Here is a 25148-nt window from a genome sequence, read left to right as displayed (position 1 = left end):
AAATTTATTTTTTCCCAGAGATTAATTAGTTTTTTTTAGATGAGGTGGGACTCTAGAGTAAGCGCATTTGTTGTTGCTGCTGCAAATATTATGGTTTTCCGTTGGTAAAAAGAGTCAATTTTTGTGGTTTCGAAAAATAGGAAGGATTTTGTTTGTGAAATTAATACCCTAAAAAAATTGGAGAGATTTCCACCACCACCCACCTGCCTTTTTTTCTTTCAGGTTTTTGCACCAGGTCAGGGGGTGGGATGGGGTGAGAGGGAGGCAACAACGATTCTGACTAGGGCAAACATCTACTTTAACTTTTCTCACAGCTTTTTTTGCATGGTGATTCACATGTGGAGCATTTTGAAATAGGGGAATAATAATGACCAGGAATATTCTGTCTTATATGAAAATATGTCATAATAACAACAGTGATAACCTTTTGAAATGTTCTCAATGAATGTGCTAACAGAACAAAATGTCAATGCAGTGGTAGTGCCAGCAAGTATAACTGTGTGCACTTTACTCCTCCCTAGGACAGGGAGGCATGACTATGTAGTGTGGTAGTTTCTAGGCTCTGCTGGGGTCTAGGATCAGTGGGGGGAAAATTTGGTGAACACCTGTCTGATCTCAGGCTTGTGCTGCCACATCCTCACTGCTATTGCTACTGTTGCTTCTTGAATTAGAAGCACCCTAAAATGCTAAAAACCTAAAATGGTTTAAAATAGCCCAGTCTGCTGAAGAAAATAACATGTAGGTGTACTCTAATATATGCTGTTGTAAAAATTATGTCCACAGTGCTCTAGTCCAAAATTATTTTGAAACCTCTTCAGAGTGGTTTGTGTAGCTCACTTCTTCTTTCATCTCTCATACCTAATGCAGCCGTCCCAAGTGTCTGCAGAAATTACTTGTCTGTGACATTTTCTTTTCAATGTGTAACATTAAACAGTCTATCTTCAGTGTGCATCTGTCCAGGATGAGTAGAATTTGGATAGAATTTAGATAAACCCTATTATCCAAATAGTAGCTTTTGTTCTTGTTCGTTGTAAAACTCTGTGTAAGGTGTCTCTGAGTTTAAAACAAAATCTAGACAATTTTGACTGTTTGTATTTGAAATGCCATCATGTTGAATTGTGAGATAAAGATGAAGATATCTGCCAGAAGTCTCCAGCTGAGGTAGTATTAGCTCTTTCTGTTTTAATCAGGTGAAATAGAGCTGGCTGAATATAGAGAGACGGGGGCCTTACAAGACAGCATTCTACGCTGTGTGAGAGAAGAAAGCATTCAGAAAAAAAAACTGCGCTCTCTAAAACAAAAATCTCTTGATATAGGGAATGCAGACTCCCTGTTGTTTTCACTAGATGAACATCGCAGGAAGTCCTGCATAGACCGGTGTGACTTAGAAAAACCTCCTGTCCCTGCTGCTTACGCCATACACAGGCAGAGTGATTATGGACGATCTCGACAGAATTCTTCTACTAAAGCTGAAAACATAGAAACACAAGAAAATCTTCCTCGCACAGAGAGTTTCCAGGAAACAAGAAGACCTGTCATACCAGAAGTTAGGCTAAACTGTATGGAAACCTATGAAGTGAAAGTGGACTCTCCAGTTAGATCTGGTGGTCCTAAGGAAGATTTAGATCTGATAGATTTATCCTCTGACTCAACATCAGGTCCTGAAAAGCATTCAGTACTCTCCACTTCAGACAGTGACTCTTTAGTTTTTGAACCACTTCCTCCCCTTAGAATAGTGGAGAGTGATGAAGAAGAAGAAACAACAAACCAGCTGAATGATGAGGTCTCTAGGAAAACTGCTGCATCATCTCCCTCAACTCCGATGAATGTCTCTGCGCTCAGCCTCAGCACAACTCCACTAGTCCAGTTCAGCATTGAAGATTGCTCCAAAGACTTTAGTTCTAAGGATACAAGCAACAGTGCTTCAGCAGGAATAGAAGACATCCTTTCCATTTCTCCCAAAGATCAAAAGAACTCCTCAGAGTTAGTTAAGCCAGAAGAACTTCAGGATATGTCCTGTGGGAACCCACTAACACTGAAACAGAAAAGGGACCTGCTTCAGAAGTCATTTGCCCTTCCAGAAATGTCCCTTGATGATAACTCAGAGCTCAGCGTGGAGGAAATTAAATCTAGTGGAGCAATTCCAAGCCCAAATGTAAAGACGGTCCTTATTAAAGTCCCTGAAGATTCTGAAAACCAAATGGAAAATGATAAACTTGATACCAACACAGAGTCTGACACTGAACAAAACATGGAGCAGAAACAAGAAGAGGAGACCGAGGAGTCAGAATTCAAGATTCAGATTGTTCCTCGCCAGAGGAAGCAGAGGAAGATTGCTGTGAGTGCTATTCAGAGAGAATACCTGGACATTTCTTTCAACATCCTTGACAAGCTGGGAGAGCAGAAGGAGGCAGGTGAGCTCAATCACTGACCCAATCAAAAGGTGTATTACTGTGTGAAGGTTTAAGTAACAGACTAATGTAAGGAGAGATGTGTAAATATATATATAGGGAGAGATGTGTATATACAGCATCTGATGTGATCTGAGCTAGATGAATGCTTTCAGATGTGTGTTTCTTTCAAGGAATGTGTTAACCATACAGGTTAGTATGTGCAAGGGCCCATTTGAAAAGGAGGTGGAGCTCAGTGACAAAAATACTGGATCTGATATCCAGGTTAGGGAGTGAAACTCCACGGCCACTTTATGCAGGGAGTCAGAAAGATTGTCATACTTCTGTGCCTTCTATCCCGCTAGTCTAGTCCATGCCAGCTGATGCTCTTTTGTGTGTAGTCATTTTTGGCCTTTTTTATTTCTGCAACTGTAAGGCAGTGGAAAACAGACTGAGTCACAAAGGGTAAAGCTGAGCAGACCGTAGACTTCAGAAATAAGAGCAATTGGAATCCAGCACAGTTTGAATTTAGGGTCAGACATACACAGGTACTTTGTTTTTATATACTAAAAAGTTTTATAGCCTTCTTTGTATTGAGTATCCACAAAATTTACCTAGTTTGTATTTGTTAAAGGTTTTAAGTTCAAGCATCAGGAATCTTCTTTGTTGCCAGTGAAAGAATTGTGTAATTAGACTGAAAGGCTTTTTTAACCATTAGTAAGGGGCTGTTTTCATTCCGTATCTAACACTGTCATCCTTGAAACTGCTTGGAAGGGCTGTCCCAGTTCTGAAACACCATGTGGAACCTAGGATTATAGCATATATGGTGGTCATTTGGCTGAATACCTCTAGGTATGTTATCCAAGGGGATCATAAAACATTCACAATGACTCACAAAGTGCTAATTTACCTTACAGGTTGATATGGGCAATTCAGTTACCTAGGGAATTAAGTGATTTTGGTAGTTTAATACATCTCATTATATTTTGGTTTATTTAGCCTTATTAATTTGTTTACTTGAGAACATATGTGTTGTAATTCCATTTAGTAGGTTTAATGTTGCCATCATAATGGGCTGATTATAATTTCAAAGTCTTACTCGAGCTTTTTCAGCTTGTTATACTTCCATATGTTTTAGAAAGGTTTTTGATATAACTGATCTCTAAATTAAATATATATTTGATATAAATATATATTTGATACATATTTGATATAACTGATCTCTAAATTAAATATCCACATGAGTGTTTCTTCAAGTGTATGATGCTGGGCTACAGTTCCCTGCCTGAGACTTCTTACAACACAGATGATACATTTTCATTTTTATAGGATATGCTGAAACTGGCCATCAACACTTGAAAATTTCTTTGCTTTGTTCTCCCATATTGACAGTATCAGTTGTTATGTAAAAAAAAAAAAGTTTTAATATCTTGTTTTTCTTTTTAAAGATAGAATCTTAAACTCTGAATCTTTAGGATCAACTGCTAGATTATCAGTCTTTTGAATGAAAACTGATAACATGTTGGAGATAAGGCTTTTGAGAGATGCTAAGCTGTTACTTAACATAGCTTTACATCAGTGGTACCTCTTATGTTTGGTGGTTCTGATAATCACTCTTGAGTGGGATCAAAATCAAACTGTATGTGTGTTTATTAGGTCTGAGCTCTAAAGAGCATAGGCAGAAATCTCCTTTAAAAAGTGATTTGAAGCAGTAGATCTGTGTGCCTCTACACAGTTCTTAAAACACGCACACTGAATCCTTTTAAAACTGCTGGGAATGCCAGATGGTGAATGGATGACTGAAAAGATGTGAAAAAGGCATCCAGAGAGAAAGTGGATGGAAAATATTTATTGATTCTGTATGCTGAGAGTTTAAGCACAATTTTCACATGCAGATCCTGCTGCCAAAGGACTTTCAACACTGGAAATGCCAAGAGAATCATCATCTGCACCGACCCTTGAAGCAGGAGTCCCAGAGACAAGTAGTCACTCCTCCATATCAAGTAAGTTTACCTTTGGTTTGAGGATTAAATCTAGGTTGCTGTATTTGTGCATATTATGTATAGTAAATGCCTTCCCCTGAGTTTCATCGATTCTCGGAAGTACAGCTGTGTTGAATGTCATATCTCTTAGATCTCTGTTGATCAGCAGGATTTTAGCAGTTGGTGGCTGCAAGCTTTTCTGTTGTGACATGGCAAATTTGACAAGTGTGGTTCTCTTGAATTAGAGTAGGTAGCAGCTAAAAGCAGTATTTCTCTAAGGTGAAATGTTTATTTTCCAGGGAGAGAAAGCATTGTCAACTGTCAGTGCACCAAGGCAGAGGAAAGCTCCACAGGGCTTTTACTGTGGTCTTCAGTACATTTCTTGCTGTACCTTAGGAAAAAAATCTCTTGCAATTTTTGTAAAATGCCTTGAAATGCCACTTCCTTGGCTGCTTGCTGAAATGTGGTAACTATTCATCTGAGACTCCCATACCCATTTCAGTGGAAAGTGAACTGGTTTGGTTTAAGTAGATAGTGATACATGGCTTAACAGAGCAGATGTAGATAACACTGGAAGGTGGAGGCATCTTAGAACACTAACAAAATCCAGACTAGTGTGTCCGTCTAGGTAATGTTAAGTAACACCTCCAAAAGCTGATGGGTCAGGACTCTGACTGGTAGAAGAGCGAGGGGAAATGATGACCTCCCTTTATTCCAGTGAGCTACTAGATCAGCTTAACTGACTCGCTAAGCTGCAATTTCAAATTGCTGTAGAAAAATTAAATTTTAATTTCTGAAATTCAGCATCTGCTGATTTGATTGGAAGGGGTGTTTGGCCTAGTAAAGGAAGATATTATTTTAGACATGCTAGATGAGTACTCCAAATGAGAGGTTTCCTCTGCAGTTTTACAACACGCATCTTGTGTCATGCGCATTGTGCAGTTAGAGTGCATTTGTTGGCCACCTAATGATACAGATGTCACTTACTAAAGCAGCTAAAGAGGTGCTAGTTAAGGCCTGTCTGTGGTTTCACTGAGTACTACATGTTCCTGTAAATTCGAATATACGAAATTGGAATAGTGTCTATATGATATTGACCCTACATTCCTTTGTAAACGCTCCTTACCTCTTTGTAAATATTCCTTTCCTTTTTCTGTGTGCCTCAGCTTCCAACTGCAAAAAGGGTCATGAATGATTCCGTTGTGTATTTTGCCTGTTTAGACTGAAATATTTTTGACCTTCTACTATGTGTCTTTACACTGCTTTGCATAATAAGTTGGTATCAGGAATGTGAGCATAAGGCATTTCTGTAATACAGATAATGTAGATAACATTACTTGTACAGCCAGTGCCTGGCCACTGAAAGCATTCATCATTAACCGTGATAGGAAGATTTTGCCTTTGGACTTCTTTTATTGGGTAGAGCATTCCACAGCAATGGAGGGATGATCGACCAGATCACAAGCTAACATATGAAAGGCTCACCAGCTACTATATGAAGGTTACAGATCTTCTCATGGTTGTTAGGTTTGTTGTAGAAACCCAATCAGGGAAAACTTCCCTTCCTATGCCACTAGACAGTCATAGGCATGAAAAGTCACATGCCAGTCCACAGCAATCAGCCTGGCTCCGGCACTGTTCAAAGGCTGGCACCTCTCTGGGTTTTTTGGTTTTTAGATTTTATTCTTCACTTACCAATATTTGAAATCATGGCTGTCCTTGTGAAATCAGGTAAATAACCCTGGAAATCCAAACATGCTCAGTAATAGTCCGATGATGTGAAATATGCATGAATTTTTTTTTAATTACAATCTCAAAAGCTGTTAAGAAAATTCAAAGAGATAATTTTCTATATTTTGACAGTCATCTGCGCTCCAAGCAGTCTTGTCAGTTCTAATGTTAATTGCTGCTCTTTCATCAAGAAATTCTATGCTTGATAAAGTGATAAAGCATCTATTTAAAATCCTTGCCCTGGGAACGATGGAAATTCTATTTTTCTCCTAATTTGCTGTGAAAGGCAGCTGCAATACAACTTTTGAAAGTGAAACATGGAATGGTCTCTTGGTCTGGTTCAGTTCCAGGAGTTCTGTTACACAAGGGCTGCTTTGAAGCAATGCTGGAGAAGTTTGTGCTTGGACCAAAAATAGAGTTTAAATGCACTCTGATACATTGGAAGGATATAATGAAGGCAAACGTGAAAGATTTCACCCAATAAAATAATTTCAGTGTGCAGATCCCACTGAAATTATCATTGTGTTTATTATTACTCAGGGCCTGTATTTGTTTTGTTAGGTGTTACTCTGCTTTCTCTGAATTTAAAACTCTCAGATAGAAACTGAGTAGAGCAAGTTTAGGAGAAGGCACTCAGCCCCCCAGAGCTTTCTGAAACTTACAGTTTATCCCTTGTCTGTACTCCTTTATCACAGTTAATAATGTGAAATGTTAGGTTTCTTTTCAGAGCTTAGCTGGATACTGTTTGAAATTTTAGAATGAAACTACCTGATACTATGTTAATACCCTTTTTAAGATGTTGAATGTAGTTGCACATGAAAATAATCATTAGGAGAAGACTTCGCTTGGTCACCCTTATTTGAAGGCCCTGTTGAGGAAAGCACTTAAACATATATGTATGGCAACATTTATAAAGCTTTCCTGCATGGAGATGCGTGTCAGCAGTCTCAGATGCCTTGTGCAGGCAGAGTCTTAGAACTCTGTCTTCATACTGTAAACTATGATTTTTGGTTTCAGTGGTGGAAATACATTGCTCAGATTCAACTGTTAAAGTGAATGTATTTTGCTCGTTCAATTTGAATTTTTTTATGAATGGAGAAAAATGTAAAAAAGTCAGGATCTGTTTCTTCCTCCATTTAAGCACTTATAAAATACATGACTAAAAAGCCTTAAAATTGAAATCCACAGATTTTTTGTGTGTGTGAGCATTATTCAGTGAGACATATCTCTTAAAGCAAACAGTAATATGCATTTAAAGTATTGTAAATAGTCATATGAAGGAAAATTGAATGCTTGTTGCTTGATAGCTTTGTGTGAGAAGAATGGCAGTCAAGTTACAAAAGGGACCCATCTTCAAAGGCGTGCTGGCTTCACGCTTCAGAAGAACATGCAGGTGCTGTGCCTGAGTGGCGGGTATTTAGGAGGCCTGTTCACGTTGTCACCCGTGAAGGGTGCTGGTGGAACATAATCAGTGAATTTGTTTTCCTACACTGAGCATGGACAGAGCAGTCCTTCATGTTTTGCTGGGAGGAGACTGAGTTTCCTTCCTCATACCTTGTACGTGAGTGAGATTCAAGTATACGTTTATCATCTTTCAGCATGGGAATTTTGAGTAGTATCTTACACTTCACAGATACCAAATGTTTTAAAGAGTTTCATGGTATTTGGAGACAAAAAGGCACTGACAGTTGATGCAGAGGATGACATCCTTAATCCAAGTCACTTATAACTGATATCATTGGGGCCAGAATTAGACCCTGTGTAGTTGTGTGAAAAGTGCATATTTACTTGAGCAAGATCCTTAGAGCAAGCAGTCATTGTCCTTTCACTATTTATCTCATGCTGGTGTGTAAGATCAGGAAATAAGAGCAGTTTTAAATGTTGTCTGAGCCCCTGAAATCCTTTTGCATTTCTGACTTGCAGCTCAGTTCAGACAAATGAAAAGAGGCTCTTTGGGAGCTCTGACAATGAACCAGCTAATGAAGAGGCAGCTGGAACACCAGTCTAGTGCTCCCCACAATATCAGCACTTGGGATACTGGTGAGCTGCATTTATTGCTCTTTATTTCTATTTCCTAAACCAATTATTTTCTGTATCAATCCATTAAAAAAGTGAGTATTTCTATTCTACCATTGCAGATAAGTAATCAATCTCAAGTCTAAAGTGAAACTTTATAGTGAGTACCAGATTGTCACCTAGTATGAATTGGAATAATTACACATATTTGGGAGGTAGTCCCTCTGATACAGTGATGTCCCTACAGTTTTGCATATCACTTGGATTATTTCCTGGCCTCATTCAATGAAATGGAAGTATCACTGTTGATTTCTTAGGTGTAGAATTTCATCTGTGGTGCATGGAGCCATTTATCTGCATGTATGTTTACAATGGTGTTGGTACACCAAAGACTTGTGCCTTATACCAGCCAGTTTTGTTTCTCGTTAGAGAAGTTTCTGCCAGCTCACACTGAACACCTGAAGTTTCTGTTCACACACTGACCTGTTTTTTTTTCTCCCTTTAAGATGAATGCAAAGCAATGAAAACTGAATTAAGCACATAATTTCTTCATTACTCAAGTGTTTTATTTGGTTTTTGCCTCTATAAAGTATTTTCATTTGTGACCAAATTTGTTGCAGATGTGATTAAACAATGAATACATTATGGTTTATCATAAATGCTAGATATTTTATTGCCAACCTTAATGTTAGTGACATTATAGAATCATGCATCTTAGGAGTTCATCAGCAGATCCAGATGCATCCAGCGAAAGGAATGCTTAAAAAGTTATATGAAACTTAGCATGCTGAATATCTCTTGCCACCAGTTCTGGACAGCTGTTAAAATTTTTGCTTAATTCAGTCTTCAGCATTGAGTTCCATCTGACTAAATCTTGTAGCTAAAGAATGGCTAAAGGTATGGTATATAGTTTAGGATTATCCTGTCTACTCCAGTGTGCTGAGTAGCGTGCTGAGCATGACGCTTAAATCATAAAGGTCAGAATTTGTCAATGATAACTGGTTTTTTTTGTCCTATTAGCAGGTAAGTTTGTTTAGTGAACCTAGTTTCTCAGGCATGAGTTAAGAGATGAAAAAGTTATTGCTTTCATTCTGCAAGAAGTAGTTAGCTTGTATTCAAGAGGAACAAGTCAGTACTCAAAACCACTTAGGAACTCTGTCTTCTTAATCTTGTTCCAAGTCCACTAGCTTTCTTCACATCTGTGACTTTTCCCTTCAGAATTCATTCCCGCTAAAGGCCCCCAAGCATGGAGATACAAAGTAAAATGTGCTTTTCTGGAGAGCTTTGCATCTCTCAGTCTCCTTTTCAACCACTAGCTTCAAAGGAAAAGTATTTGGACAGAAAAAAAGGTTTTTTTAAGACAAATGCTCAGTGTGACTATTTGTCATTTCAATGTCACACCAGAATTTTGAGACTCATTACACTCAGGTATAACAACTAGGAAATAGTCTTATCCCACAGTATCCCACATAAATATGGTATGTGCTTGGTTCATGCATGTTTTGGTTTTTTTTCTTTAAACATTGGTAGGTAGCATGTGCCTCTTTCATTTATTTCAAACCACTCTCTTCCCAAGCTTGCTAACTGTAAAATAAAATCATTTTGTGTCTAGCTTATGTCAGCACAAAATATACCTGACTTCTAGTCTGCTGGTATTAATAAACACCATCTTTTTCTTTTTGTGACTTATATTTCATATCTTGTTGAATCTTTACAGGTAGAACGTCCTTTCTTGTTTAATGACACTTACTTTTCTAAAATGCCATCTTTCGTATAGGCTATCTGTGTCCTTTTTCCTTTGTGGACTTACTTCATCTTTCTTTCCTTTTCCCTTCTCCCCCCCTTTTCTTATGCTTAAAAAATTAACTATTCTACAATTTTTTTTTTTTTTTTTTTTTTTTAATAGCTGCTGTATTTGTCTTTCTCTTGTTTTAACTGTGATGAGGCTTGTGGTGCTCATGACAGATGCTGGATTCATAGTTCTGGAGACTGAAGTTCTGTATTTATTCACAGAGCAGATACAGCATGGAAAGCGGCTGTGCAATGTCCCTGTTTGCCTAAACCCCGACTTGGAGGGACCACCACTAAGAATCAGAGGTTAGTTCAGTGTCCATTTGACCTGATCTCTCTGCTAAGACTGCCAGGAAGGTTTTTTTGGTTAGTACCAAATGGTGCTAACCATTTGGTTAGCATATGTTTCATTCAGCTGTATTAAAACCCTCAACTGTCCTGCAGAATGTAGGTTATTGAAAAGTTATTAGACAAGACATTTAATTTAAGACAGGTGCAACTGGTAAGAAGTGCTGGCTTTCTGCTACTACTTGTTTTGGCTGTCAACTGGAAATAAAAGATTCTATATATCTCATTTCTTAATTAGCTCTTCTCCCTCATGGCCAAAATACATCCAGACTTTCTTACAGCCTTGTAGTGGGCCAGTGACCTACCTTCTTTGCCTAAATCTTGGGTTTTTTCCTGCTAATCAGTGCAGGAGAGAGGACATATTTATTTTGAGTAGTGAAGTCTTATTCCAACACTGTAACCTGCATTATGACAGTTTTTAGCATTTGTGTGCTGCGGTGGGTTTTATATCTGGAGAACGTGACAGCGAAACTTCCGAAGTCGTGGTAGAGGGATTGTTATTCATTTGTGTGTGGAGGGGAAATAGCTAGAAATATGTGAAAATCTACTCCTGTTCCTTGCGTTCTGGATGGTGTCCTACGTTACTGAAGAGTATTCTGGGCCTCCTGGAGTGTCTGCTTATGTCCAGCAAAATCTCAGGGGACAGTTATGAAGTACTGAACTCTGCATGTAAAAGAAATATTTCCTTCCATACTTAGTAAAGTGATTGTTTAAAACCTGTCTCATTCTTGTGAAACAAGCCCCTCCACATCACTCTACATATTTGGAGTTCAGAAATTGTGGAGTATGTTAGTTTCTTTTGCCTGAGATCTGATACTATGTTTGATTTTCCTGCAGTAACTGGTATGATCTCATCAGAAATTCCATGTGAAGCTAGCTTAGGTGGAGAAGCTTCCTCCTGTTTCCACAGCTAAGTATTCTCAGAACAGCCTAATGTCAACAAAGAATCTGTGAATTGAAGCAACCAGCAAGAAAGTTGATAATGGATTACTGAAGTTGGATTGGCATCAAAAGGGCTTTGATACTCTCCTAAAAACAAAATGAACTTTTCATAGGTGGGTCTTTGGAATGAGATGCCATTGGAGATAGCTTATTTACCATCTGAGCTCCCTGGGTTCAGTATTGGAGCTGAACTGTATGGGAACAGGAGTAATGCTGTCTCTATCATGTCAGCTACATGTGGCAAGAAAAAGTGAGAAACTTTAAGAATTGAATCTCTCTTTCTATCTTAATGGAGAATGAAACTGCTAATAATATTTAAATGATCATCACAAGGCATTGCAGATGAATGACATAGCTCATACACCACAGTAGCTTTGATCCAAGTTTCTGATGGCTCATGAGTGAGTCTGATTATTCTTCTTGAGGTTTTCTTAGCAACCAGACTAGCTAGAGTGTTGCCTCTTCTGGTTCTTTTTTTCTTGTTATTTCATTTTGGGTTTTTTTTGTTGTGGTTTTTGGTCTGCTTAATGAAAACAAAGGGGTCAAGGGAGGAAAATCACTATACTAAAGAGATGTTAGACTGTCAGATTAGCCTATATTGCTATAATTCTGGAAAGCAGCACTCAGAGAATCCAAGAGTTTGACTCTTCCATGATACATAACTTTGCGTCTTAAAACAAGCATCTGTCAGAAATTAGGTGCACAAATATGCCAAAGGCAAAGGCAACCCCATGTGTTGGCAGTGAGCATGCCACCAACTGAAAAACTCAGGTTTGGAGAATAAAGATGCTTGTGAAGACATTCAATGGAAAGCATTTCTAATCATCAGCCCTCCAATGTTCTCAATGTTTCTCAACTCCATATGAATTACTTCTTCTAGCTGTCCTTTCCTGATTTCTCTCCTATGCCTCTGATAAGGATGGTACGAACAGATTGATGATTGATGGTGTTAAGACATATGAACTTATTTCCTTCTCTGTGTCACTGAGAACTACGGGAAGGAAATTCTCCAGAAGTACAAGGGAAGACTGCAAATCTTCAGGTGTCCAGCCTCATAGCAACTGTAGAATCATTCTCTACCCCTAAAAAATGAGTAGATACAATTCCATCTGCCTTCATGGAATTTTTGTTCTTTCTTATCTTTCTCTTCAAGGATTTTTTTTTCTTTTTTAATTGATAGTTCTAGGTAGTTGGAATGATCTGGCAGAGGCAAAGAATGTGCTATATATCTTTTTGTAGATGCACTTTATTTCTTATTCCTATGCACAGTAAAACCATTATGGCTCTTTTTTAGAAGCCTGCTCTTCAAGCAGTTTGGATTTCTGTTTTGTGATTTTCTTTCTCTTTTTAATTTTTTTTCCCTAATTGCCTTAAGGTGCCACAAAATCTAGCTTGCTGTCAGCACCCAGTATAGTCAGTATGTTTGTACCTGCGCCAGAAGAATTTGCTGATGACCAGCCCATTATGATGACTGACAAGTAAGTTCTTTTTCTGTTCCTTTCAAAGAACTAGTTGAACTTCAAATATGTTAATTAAAGTATAGGTACACCTTACGGAAATAAAGTCCATTCTATCATTTCTCTCTATGTTAAGTTTTTAAATTACTTTTTTTTTACACCAAGGTAAACATTTTCTAAACACTGCCTGCAAGATGTGCTTGTAATTCTATAAGACCTGTGTGAATTTGCACAGGCAAAATGATGATTTGGGCTATTCGTTGTGCACAGAAGGCATGGGAAGCACTTTCTATTGTATTTTAAATCAAGGGTTCCTTGTGATCCGTCAGAAGCTGCTCTCACCTTAGTAAAAAAAAGAAAACAAAACCTTTTTAAAAATTCTTTTGGGTTTCTGTTGAAATAGGTAACCGTGGATGTGTTAGCATCAACGCTGACACATTTTTATGTTCATAAAAATGAACATAGCATTTTTAATGCTGATACTTTTGCAAACCTTAATTGGTTGGTAAAAATGCCTCTAAAGGAAGTGTTAGTAAGTGTACTCATTTAGTAGAGGAGTAAAGCAGTCAGCAGGGAGCCATGCATTGATTTGATAAAAAATTGTGAAGAGAAACCAGAAGTTCTTGTTTGTGTTTCTGCATTCAGTCTAGTAGACAGACATGCCAGGATGATCACCAAAGCTATAGCATGACCTAACATACAGACCAGCTGAGCTTGACTTTCATAACTTTGTTGTCATATTTTCTTTCTGTTCAGTGACAAAGGCAAGAAAATTGCCTGTACAATTCCATTGAGTTAAAATATCACAATCTGTTGGAGTCATTAGCAATCAATTGATCAACTTAAGAAAGCCTTCCTACTGGACAAAGTTTCCCACATTGGTTTGCCTTTTTCATAGGTTGTGAAAGCCTGTCTCATCTCTCTTAAATCTGACATCCCCTTTATAATTAGGCATTATGGAGCCCTTTTAGAACTTAGTCAGTTGTCTTTGAGCATTTCAGGAAGGACAAGTAACTCAGCAGCAAATCTGCCCTGGGAAAGGAGACTTCTCTGAAATCTTAGCTTCTGTGCCCCTGAGAGGTCCTTTCATTTCTTAATAGCTGTAACTGCTGTGGGAACCAATCAGATCATTGTTTCCTAATTGTGTAATTTGTTATTCATAATTCATCACTGACATGAAGGACAATGTGAAATTGTTCCAGCTCTAAGATCATCTACAAGTGTCATTGTGTCTATGGTGCTAAAGAAGAGTGCCAGGGACTTGAGCCGTTGCCTGAACCCAAGTCACATGAATTGGCTGGTCTTCATCTTTCTGAGGGCTGATCTCCACTGCTGCAGATTTCTCTTGAAGCAGTGCAATACTGTGAGGGAATTGGCTAACAGTTAGACGCAAAACAAGGCTTGCCATGTGGCCCTGCTTCGTTTAGTAGTGACGAAACAGCCAGTGCAGCTAGTGAGAAGCTTTATTAATGTTTGAAAGCCATGGACTGTCATTAATTATAGAAATATCACAGTTACGTTATCTTTCTAAATGCATTTTGAATATAATGTACTAAATAATAGTACTTTAAAAAGACAATTATACATATATGTACGTACAGTAATACTTCATTTTTAATTTGTTAATGTCAGTTTTTAAAACTGTTACTTGCAGGTGCCATGACTGTGGGGCTATTCTTGAAGAATATGATGAAGAAACACTAGGGCTGGCCATAGTTGTGCTCTCAACCTTCATTCACCTTAGTCCAGACTTGGCTGCTCCTTTGCTGTTGGACATCATGCAGTCTGTAGGAAGGTAAATTCAGACTTTCCTCTCTTCCATATGATTGAAAGAATTTTATGCCCTGAATTGGGTTTACATCGCTGTATGAAGTTATATATTTTAGAACCCTTAAGTGAATAGCATATGGTTTTCTCTGTTGCTTTGTTACCATTTTATTAATTTCTTACGTAAATTATTCCACTGTCACTTCAATTTTGGCCAGCTCCTTTGACGTCGTCCCTTTTTACCCTCCAAAGGGAGGTTCCATCTTGGGATTCTCCCCAGCTTGTCCCACTGTAAGCAGTCATGTAAAGAATAAATTTAGTTTTCTGCAATACCTTTATATTACTTGAGTGACCTGTGTATTACCTGAACAGCAACTGATGCAGCAATTGGTGTACTTTCTAATCCTGTTTTATTTGAAGAAAAATTTACTGTTAGTTTTTATTCCTCCTTCTATTTGCTCCTGGAACCATTTTTTAGCTTGCCGCTTTGTGGATTTTACGTTGGATCTCTCAGAATTTGTGCTCTTTTCTGCTTTCATTTGAGACATGACTTAAGCTTTTTGAAAGAAGCCTTCCTTTTTTCTAATAACCTCCCTCACCTTTTCTTTCTTCTGCTCTCTTGAAGTCTTTCCTTACAAGTGGAGTACCTTGGCCCTGTGCTTCCAATGTAATGTTCTTAAACAGCCTCTGTGCTTCTCGTAAAGACTGAATTCTCACGACTACCCCTTTTTGCTGCTTTAACAGAATTTTTCTCTTTTATGTAGTTCCTGCTTTAGAAGTTAGGCACAAATGTGGCCAGCTTTTCTAAGTTTTGTTGCTCCTGGAGGACTGTTGACTCCTGGGTATGATCATTCATTAGCATACCCAAAGCTCTTCAGGCTTTTCAACCATATTTTGTGTGCTGATTAAGACTAAGTAAAGAGTTGCATCTCCTTATGAGGACTTCCTAATCAGCTGCTGCACAAGATTGTCTCTGATAAGTTCTTAAACATTTGGTGTATGTTATTTTTCTCTTGTGACCTTTACTTAGTGTGCATGGGATGACAGAAGTGCACCATTACTACTGTATTAGTTTGTCACTGCTGCCTTGGCCACTTCCACAACTTCCTGCCTAAGAGGTAGATGATCTCCAGAGGTCCCTTTCAACCCTAATGATTGTGTGTGATTCTGTGTGTATGAGGTGGGATGGATGCTTTGGGTATTTCAGAATAAACTTCTGAACAGCACTAGTAGTGCGGAAATGAGACACTGCTCTTCTTTTCCATGTTCTTTTCAATGACTGAAGTTAAAATTGCTTGACTGTGCCATTTGTAGGGGTGCGGCTCTTTGCAGCTCTGCCTCTTCACTACCTCCCAGTTCCATTTAAACACAGCAGGTATCCAGGTCCTCCATTTCCATTAATTGCAAGGCTGCAGTTCCCTGCTGTCATTGCTAATGAACTCTGATGGAGGCAAAGTTTCTAATCTAGACAGATGCTGTCCATTCTGTGTGATTCTTTTAAGGACAACAGTACTACAGCCAGAGAGAGGAAATAGTTTGGAAGATAAATTATGAAGGGGTGAGGGCCAAGTGGGCTTCTTTTTTCAGTGCTTTGAGGAAAAAATGCTGCATCTTTGGAGTGAGACAGCTGATTGTTTCAGAGCAGCAGATCACATGCAACATGGGGTATTCCTGGTAAATGTCCTGTGTTTTTTTCCTACTTCTAAGTCCAATAAGAAGCTCCTCACAAAGGAATTATTTTGAATATATGCAAAATAAGTAGCATATACAGACAGGCATTCAGGAACTTCACGTATGTAGCCTAAGTCACTGTCTTTCATTAAGCAGTGCCATATCATTACATCTAAATACCAATATGACAGCAGAGGTGAAAATGAATTAGACTTCTTGCATTTTTATTCTTAGAAAAAGAACTACTACTTTGATGCTTAGAAAAGGAAACAAGGAGTTAGGAAATTGAGGGTACCGAGAAGTACAGATAGGCATCTATTTTCAGAACAGAAAAAGTTCTTGGTTCAAGTTACTGACAACTTGACATGTTTATAAGACTCTGGCATGCACTTAACTTTATGTTTTAGTTCCTGAATAAAACTTTTCGACTCATTTGTTCTTATTTCCTTGATTTACGGTGAGATTTAGCTTTCAGAGCTTCAAAGCCATTTAGGCATTTAGGTTTGTGAGTTAGTAAGGAGCTTTGAAAAGCTTAACTTCTGTTCTTAACATGTACAAATTTGAACACATGCATTTACTGTCTACTGTCCATTTACTGTTCTGCTTTGTGGTCTGCAAGGTGGAGGTACTGATGGGGGTTCATGGCCTTTGTGCAACAAAATATTTAGAATAGTAATGATAAATACATACAAGCTATACATTTCAGAAGGTTTCAGATGTTCCCAAGTGTTTAATGTAGTTCATGTCTCATGAAGTTTTTTCAAAGTTAGAAATCAAATGTTTTGTTTATCGTAAACCCCCCAACTTGCTTTATTACATTCACGAGGATGAAAAACTTCGTGTAGGACTTTGAGTTCTTCTAGAAGAAATAATTTATGCTGTTCTATTTGTATGCTTCAGTAGATTTTTTTGAAAGTAAGTGATTAGTCTCACTGCGTTCTGCAGAAATCCTCATGTGCTTTAATGTAGCAGATGCTACAGTTATTCCAGAATCAAGGTCTGTATTCTTTGAAGGCAGCTTCAGACCCATTTTCACCCAGAATTAGCTTTGCATACCAGAATGAATATGTCGTATTTTAGTGTGGACTCCTCTTAAAAACCGTGGAGTCAGGGACTCTAATGGGTTTTTCTGATTTTTGCTGGGACAGCTGAGGATAATGTAATTTTCAATCCCCTGCACAATCAAGCCTGAGATTGTTGCACTGCTGAAGGTATGCTATGTCCCCAGCTTGTCATGCATCATAATGAAAATCACCATGCATTTTGGTTTACACTGATACATTTGGCTGAGCTGCCTTAGGGCCCTTACTGGATTTTGCAGTGGTGACTAGAGAGGAAACTCTCTTCAGAACAGAGGCTGACAGAGGATCGAGCAACAGCTAAATCCAGCCTAAAAGGATCGTGAATCAAAGATAAACATTGAAGGCAGATTATGAGCAGATGTAAATTAACATAGCTCTATGAACTTTTCATTTAGACATATCAACTGATACCAGAAGAAATATACATGTACAGCAAATGAAAGTAAAAATTGCATGGTCTTTTGTATGTAACAGATGCTTCCAGTGTATGTCTTTATAATTGCTTTTAATGGCTTTTAGTATTAAAGGTGTGTTGCTTTGATATAAGCCCTGATTCTATTCATTTACATGTCCTGGATATTGAAATGCATGGTTTTTCTTTACGGTTGTGTTCAGTATTTTCATCACTGAATGCCCATATTTGGCTTTAAAGTCTATATTTAGGTACTAAAATAACTGACCTGATTTTTGAGAAACCAGTATTTCTCATCTGACTTTGCAAGAGCTCATAGGTACTTAGTGTTTTTGAAATTAGTCCAGTTATTTAGGTGCCAATATCTGGAACTAGAAGCCTTTCTTCATACTGCCAAGTAAGAATTTTGGCTTAGTCTATGTTGCTGTGTTAATCAGAAACAATTCAGTCAGTAGGCAGCTTCTGGCAAACATTTTTTTTCTCCAAATCCCTCCAGGTTGGTAATTATCCATGATGTGCATGTAAGGCAATAGCTTTACTTCATTATCTTCATGCTAGTTAGGCAAGTAGATTTGTTTTTAAAGCTGTTAAATATTTGTGAGACTACAAAACTGAATAGAGTTTATATGTTGTGCAAACACAATTTGACTGAATTTAGAAGACCTCTTCAGAAGACCTTTCAGGTGACATTTTAAATGTTCTCTAAAATTCTTGTTTATTATTTAAAAAAAAAAATCTACTTTTTTGGCTTACTTAGAAATTAAATAATAGAAAAAAAAGCATATGAGCTTCACTTGTTTGTTTGTTTGTTTGTTTTTATTCCAGGTTGGCATCAAGTACCAGTTTTTCTAATCAAGCAGAAAGGTATGATAGCAAAGGATACCTTGGCCAAAATGAAACAATTAATCTAAAGTATCCTTCTCCCTGGCCCTGAAATCACCTAAATTTAACTTCTTAAAACTTTATAAAGGTCTGTGAGTAAGAGGAAAAACCTGCCTTTTCCCACTTGTTTCAAGTATCTTGTGTGTTCTGATGATGGAAAGGAACCCATATTCATATGTATTGAACTTGAAAAAACTCAAATTCAGACAAAATTTAAAGATGCCTTCTGGCCTCCACAATTTCAGTGCAGGTTTTTCTAGCTTGTTCTTTGTTCAGTATTTGTCTTGATAAATTATCTCCATACATTCAGTCAAGTGAATCATACTTGGCCATGGAGAACTTCTGGTAGTGATGTCTCATTATGTAAATCAGATGCTGAATAGGATAATTCATTTTGAGAAGCTGTAAAACATGTTAAGATGTGCAGTTTATGAGTAAATAGATAATACTTTAGCTTTTTAAGTGAAACCATTCATTTTATGAGTGATTAGGAAGTACATCATCTCTTGAAGGAAACGGCAAGAGGCAAAAAGTGTAATGCGTGTGTTTACCTGTTGTTCATATGTTTTATGGTAAAGCCAAGAACCCCATCCTACATTAGTGAAATACACAAGATGAGAGAAGGTTTATATTTCAAGCTCTCATGACTCACAAATAAAACTGTCTGGAGGATCAGGGAAAATGCAACTATTTATTGAGATGTAAATACTTGAGGCATGTGTACATAACTTTTGCAGCTTTACATAGTTGAGCTGAAGTCATAAAATCAACATGCTGAACTGTGTTTTGGGATCAGGACAGTTCTGCTTTCGACTGTCTCACTCATAGCTGAACACTTCCATAATTGAATAGAATCATCTTTGTTTTCTCCTTGTAGTCAGCTTTGAGAAGTGTTTCATCTGGAATCAATTTCTTCCCTCTTCCAATTCCTTCCCTTCATTTCAGTATGATGATCCCTGGAAATGCTGCAGGTGTGGCCAAGCAGTTCCTCCGTTGTGTGTTCCATCAGCTGGCTCCCAACGGTATCTTTCCCCAGCTCTTCCAAAGCAATATTAAAGGTAACGTGCAGTACCCTAGTGTACTTCTGACAGTTTCAGTTACATCTGTATGGACAGCCAGTGCAAAAATGTCATTTGCATTTCAGATGGAAGCTTTTTACGGACCTTGGCCACGTCTCTTATGGACTTCAGTGAGCTGAGTTCCATTGCTGCTCTGAGCCAGCTGTTAGAGGTATGTCGGCTAATTGGCTCTGTTAATGGTGATAGTTTTCTTAGCATTATCAGGTATATTGAATCACTTATCCGCATTCATTAAGAGTTCAAACTTGCATCACCAAAAGCAATGTGAATTTTTGTCCCTGGAAGCAGGATTAGGCCGTCCTTAACATTTTCCTTCTGGGTTTTGCTGTCACTAATGTGAGGTTTGGTTTTTTTTTTGGTTTGTTTAGTTTTGTTTGTTTGATTATTTTTTTTATTTCTTTGGTTTAGTTTTTTTGTTTTGTTTTCATTTTCTCAGACCAGCTCCTGGAGCTGTCCTACACACTGGTAGTGTGGGCCAGTTTATGTTTTTCAAGAGCATGGCTGCTCATGCATCTCAGTTCTCCCTCTCCCCTGTATCTGGTGGCAGTTTCTCGAAGTAGCCCAAAGATTTGTTTCCTGCCTTTTTATCATTACTCTCTGTGCACTTGGCTTATTTCTACTGTAACTTTTATCCTCCCACTAGCACTAGTCACTTGCATGTATCCTGATCTTCCAAAAACATGGCAGTTGCTTTATACAGAGATTTTGACATCACTTTAAAACTGCTTGTGTCTTTCCAGACCTGACCTTAGTACATAAGCCAAAAAAAGCATACGTGGTATACTGAACATGTCTCTTTTAAAACTGTCCAAAAGAAAATGTACGATCAGCTGAATACTTTAGGAGTTCTGCTTTTTTTTTTTACTGCCATGTCAGTCTAAGCAGGTTATGAGTAAGAACCCCGCTTATAATATTTTGGTTCAAAATTCCTTGGTCAATACTTTAGGAACTGAGCTAGACTTAACTGTCACATACACAGTTCACAATCCCTGCACAACATTTTATCATTAGCATTATAGAAGAGGTAAGGTCTGAACAAATTACCTTGGCATTTCCAAATACTGTTTAAGGGACCATTTCTGCATGTGTATGCTTCCTTGAAGTTTCTTGTTTTGTTTCCCAGGGTTTAAACAACAAAAAGAATTTACCAGCAGGGGGTGCAATGCTACGGTGTTTGGAAAATATTGCTTCCTTCATGGAAGCCTTGCCGATGGATTCACCCAGCAACCTCTGGACCACAATTAGTAATCAGTTTCAGACCTTCCTGACTAAACTCCCCGGTGTTTTGCCACTTAAGGTATGATGTATGGACATCTTAAACGAGCTATACTGCCATTGGTCAGGATGTACCAAAACAGTGGGAAAGCTGTGGGGCAGAAATCAGAGTAGGATGTTGTGAATATTTTCTAATGATTTGACTAATGTCTCCAGAGGACTGGATTTATTATATATCTGATCTATGACTTTAATTGTATTTTCTGTGGGTAACAATAACAACTCTGACAAGAGTACTTTTCACCTCTTAGTTGGCTTTTTTCTCTACAATTTCCATACCCTGTCCTTGTCAGATTAGATTACTGCATTTGAGAGGATTGCCATTTTGGCAATAAAAATCCATCTGGTTTTAAACAGTTTTAACATCAGTTAAACCAAAATTCTCAAGTAGACCAGCACCACCTGATTAAGTTGCTAAAAGTACATGATGGTCAAGAGAGGCAGAGAGAACTGAGGCTACTGGGAACTGAGCCTAGCTTGTTTGGCTGACTGGGCTGTAGTTCTGGCTGTAATCAGAATGTAGTTGCAGAAACGGAATCTAGAACCTTTGTGCTCTGATTTCTGAGTGCTCAGAGGACATACAGAGGGATCTTATCTTCTAGTGTGTGTATTTCCAGATGTCTTTTCAGTAAACACAATAAAATTTTTCTGAGTCTTTCCAGTAGACATGAGATTCTGATGCCCTTATTCTGACTTTAGTCTGTGGCATGAAAGAACTGAGGGGTAATTTCTTCTGTGCAAAGCAGTGTTGCTCAGTATGAGCTGAGGGATCCAAAATCTGTCTCTTTTGCAAATCCATTTTTATTACAGTGAAATTACATTTCTTGGAAGTTTTCGTCATAAAAGGGGTGAAGTTAACCTTTCTAAAATAGCCCCTTAGTGCAATTTTCTCACCTCAAGGCTCATTCCATGGTAGTTTACCAGTGAAGGAGTATGACTGTGTGTTCAGGAATAGACCAGTTTAGGCAAAGTAAGTAATGATAAATCATCAGGGATCATTTTTTCAGACTTCTCTGATAACTTCTGTATAGTTGCTACCACTAAAAGTGAGATGTGCTTAAAAATGTACTAAATGGTTTTGTTTTTCTTTTATTCTGTTTTTTGTTTTGTTTTCTTTTTTTCTTTCCTGCCTTTAAATATGTTTACAGTGTTCTTTAGATTCTAGTTTAAGAATCATGATTTGCTTGTTGAAGATACCTACCACTAGTGCCACCAGGGTAAGTTCTAAGAAGACAAAACTCTGTTGCCTCAGATTTAGCCAGCCTGTGCTATTCTATGGATGTGTTCTTATCCTCTAGCTAGGAAAATATTATATATAAGCATAAAATTGTGCAGTCTGATACTCTTTGGAGAGCGATTAGAGCTTTAGAATCTAGGTTACAGTAAAGTGCGGGTGGCATAACATTCCTGTGGGTGTGAATGTGTATCTTCTTAAAGATTTGATGTTCCTTAGAAATTCTGCAGTACAATTCCACTGAGGTCAGTGAGGCTTTCCTGCATAAACACTACAGAATGTCTTATATCTTGTAAAATATAAGACTCTGTCAGAGGTGAAACTATTTTCTAATTTTTTACTTACAATTTCTCACACAAGCATGAAGGCAAATGCTAGATAGAATAGTCATTTGACCAAAATAGTGTAAATTCCAGCAAGATAGCCTCTGAGCTAAAAATAATGCTGTTCCATTCAGGCGTTTCAGAGTTGGAATGCTTTTTCTTTGCTGAGCGATCAGTTATTGATTTTTCTAAATCATGTCATTGTAGAGTCTTCTGGAGCCGTTTTCAAAATTACTAAGCTTTGTAATTCAGAATGCTGTCTTCACTCTGGCCTACCTGGTGGAACTGTGTGGGTTGTGCTACCGGGCCTTCACTAAGGTAACAGTGAGACTCTTATCTTCCTTAGGGACAACTGAAAATAGGATAGACAAAGACCCACTTCCCTCAAGTAGCATATGTGTAAGTGAAGATTAAATCAGTATCAAGTTTCAGACATATCAACGGTTTTATTGTAGTTTGGCTAATCAAGTAGTGATCATGATTCAGTGCCTTTTAACAATACTGAGTTTCACATTCACAGTATAGACACAGATAAAGGGAACCTGCTTAAAACGTTGCTCAGAAAAGTGTTTTGTTGTGATTTCATGACTTGACTTGGAAATTTTTTTCTCTTATAGAGATGATAACTGGTATTCATGCATGACTTAACATGCCTGTACAGTTATATCTTTCCTAGTCCACATACCTTGTGCAGTAAAACTTGGATATTCCTGATAGTGCCGTTTGAGAGCACAGCTGTGAGGGAAGGCAAAACATAGCTAAGAAGTAAAACGGGAGACTCCAAATTAGGAACTTCCCAGCTTAGATCCTATTACATTCTGTATTAGGTATCTTATTTGGCGTGCATGGCTGTAAGCTGTGTAGAAAATAGAACAGTATGTATGCACCTTTAAAAAGTTTTTAGGATTCCTGGATGAAAGCTATGGTGTATGAATAGTACTCAGTTATTCAAGTTCAATTTTGTAGCTATTGGTAAGAAGCTGAACAACAACAAAATCCACAAAAAACAATCAATCAAACCTTTTACTAACGCCCTATATGCTCCATTATGTAGATTGTTGAGGTACTAAGCAATAATGTTGCTTCAGCTAACTACACAGTTTTCCATCTTCGATATGTTTGTCAAAACAGCAATTAATCCCCAGGAAACATTCTCTCATAAATAGCTACAAGAATTTCTATATTGATAATGTACAACTGGAACATGTGTTGCTTCAGTCTTAATAAGACTTAAAATATCACTGGACAAACCATGAAGAAGAAATTATAAAAGCAGTGACACTCTCACAAGAAAATAAAAAAAACTTTTACTAGTTGTAATGGTTTGAAGCATTAAATAGAAGCTAACAGTATGCTTAATTACAGTAAGCAAACACTAGCTTTTCTGCCTCATTTGAAAGAGAAGAGTTTAGGAAGGAAAAAAGTCATGAATACAGAAGAGACTGTCTTGCTTTTGGAAGTAATTTGACTTAGATCTATGGTTAAGGCTTTGGGCAAGGTAAACCGTGAAAAATGTTATCTTGAAGTCCAACTGTGTTTGGTTTTTTTTTCATTGAAGCAAAAAAGCCCCATTTAAAACTGAAGCAAAGACATTCTTCTTGCATTTGTGGTCTAATAAGACTGTTTCATGTATGCCTGCTAAAGCAAATTGTGAAATACAGGAAGTGTTTCACTCCCCTCATGCTCTGCATTTTTGGTTATTTCATGAGAATTTTATTAAAATGATGGTATTAAAAACCCCCATGTGTTTCTTGCATGCCTCCTGGTTTAATGTTCTATTAATATGTTGAGTACTTTATTGTATGCAGGAAGCTTGGGTTATAGCTTATGGTAAAATTTCTTTGTTGATTTAGTTTAATGCAACCTGGTGACCCAGAAATGGAATCATTAGTGAATGGTCTCCTGCAATTTATAGCCACAAAATGCTTAATTTAGTGGAATTCCACACTATGTTATCTTATTTCTGAAAGCTTACCATGGTTTCACATTAAAATTATTAAATGAGTGACTGCTGTTAGGAAAAAAAAAAAACCAACCCAAATCAGTTGTGATGTCTGTGTTTCTCTACAGTGGAAATCACTGTAGCCAAGTAAGAGTGTTGTTTGCGATAGAGTACCACATAGAAGTGAGTTCCAGAAGGAACATCAGTTGTGAACATTGAAGTATTCAGATTTAATTATTTGTTTTGCAACTTTGAATGTGCTGGCTGGAACAAAACAACAACTTTCAGCTAAGCTATGGAGGTTTCTTATCTTTTTGAAGAGTGAGCTACTCTGATGTGCGCTTTGTAGAGGTCAGTGCTGTACAACTGCTCCAAATCTTTTTTTTTTGTCTAACATTTTCGTAATACCCTGTGGCAGAAATATCTCAGTTTCTCTTGTCTTGGAGCCTGACGACTCAAGTCAATCTGATATTTCCTTGTCTGAGTTTCTGTTCCAGGTCAGCAATTTGATTTTTCAATGCCTTTGGAAGTTGAGGCATCTCTTCTGTGGATTGTAATCTTATCTTTAGTTTTCCTTTCAAGCATCTTAAGCTCCTAAATGGACAGTTTTTTGCTTTCTGATCTCTTGCAGCTGTAGAAGCTTGAACCTAAACTTAGCCTTTTGCTAGCATTCTGCTACCCTTATTAAGTAAATGCAGAATGCCACTGAATTGGACATGACATGATTTTGCTATTGTATTTTTTGAAATGTGTGATCTTTGGTATTTGTAATTACTGTAGTAGTAACAGAGATAAATAAAGACTTTTGCTTTATACTGGCTTAC

The 25148-nt window shown here is 37.7% G+C and overlaps 1 protein-coding gene across 13 annotated transcripts in view; it reads left to right on the top strand.

The window, feature by feature from the left end:
* Window positions 1–25148, top strand: part of UNC79 (unc-79 homolog, NALCN channel complex subunit) — a 110193-nt gene that overhangs the window by 57233 nt on the left and 27812 nt on the right. For 8 of the 13 annotated variants that reach the window (XR_003991095.1, XM_030484006.1, XM_030484010.1 and 5 more), the window contains 12 exons: window positions 1191–2414; window positions 4286–4393; window positions 8027–8143; window positions 10133–10216; window positions 12576–12678; window positions 14312–14452; window positions 18415–18453; window positions 19417–19529; window positions 19616–19701; window positions 20674–20847; window positions 21974–22042; window positions 22590–22700. Coding sequence is in view for 12 of the 13 variants with exons in the window: in XM_030484006.1 (XP_030339866.1) it covers window positions 1191–2414; window positions 4286–4393; window positions 8027–8143; window positions 10133–10216; window positions 12576–12678; window positions 14312–14452; window positions 18415–18453; window positions 19417–19529; window positions 19616–19701; window positions 20674–20847; window positions 21974–22042; window positions 22590–22700 (2369 nt within the window). In the remaining variant the exon portion in view is untranslated. The remainder of the gene's footprint in view (window positions 1–1190; window positions 2415–4285; window positions 4394–8026; window positions 8144–10132; window positions 10217–12575; window positions 12679–14311; window positions 14453–18414; window positions 18454–19416; window positions 19530–19615; window positions 19702–20673; window positions 20848–21973; window positions 22043–22589; window positions 22701–25148) is intronic. The other 5 variants (XM_030484002.1, XM_030484001.1, XM_030484011.1 and 2 more) reach the window with 5 other exon arrangements.

The sequence above is a fragment of the Strigops habroptila genome, chromosome 4 (assembly GCF_004027225.2).
Source record: "Strigops habroptila isolate Jane chromosome 4, bStrHab1.2.pri, whole genome shotgun sequence".
Lineage (NCBI taxonomy): Eukaryota > Metazoa > Chordata > Aves > Psittaciformes > Psittacidae > Strigops > Strigops habroptila.
This window is presented reverse-complemented; position numbering and strand designations above follow the sequence as displayed.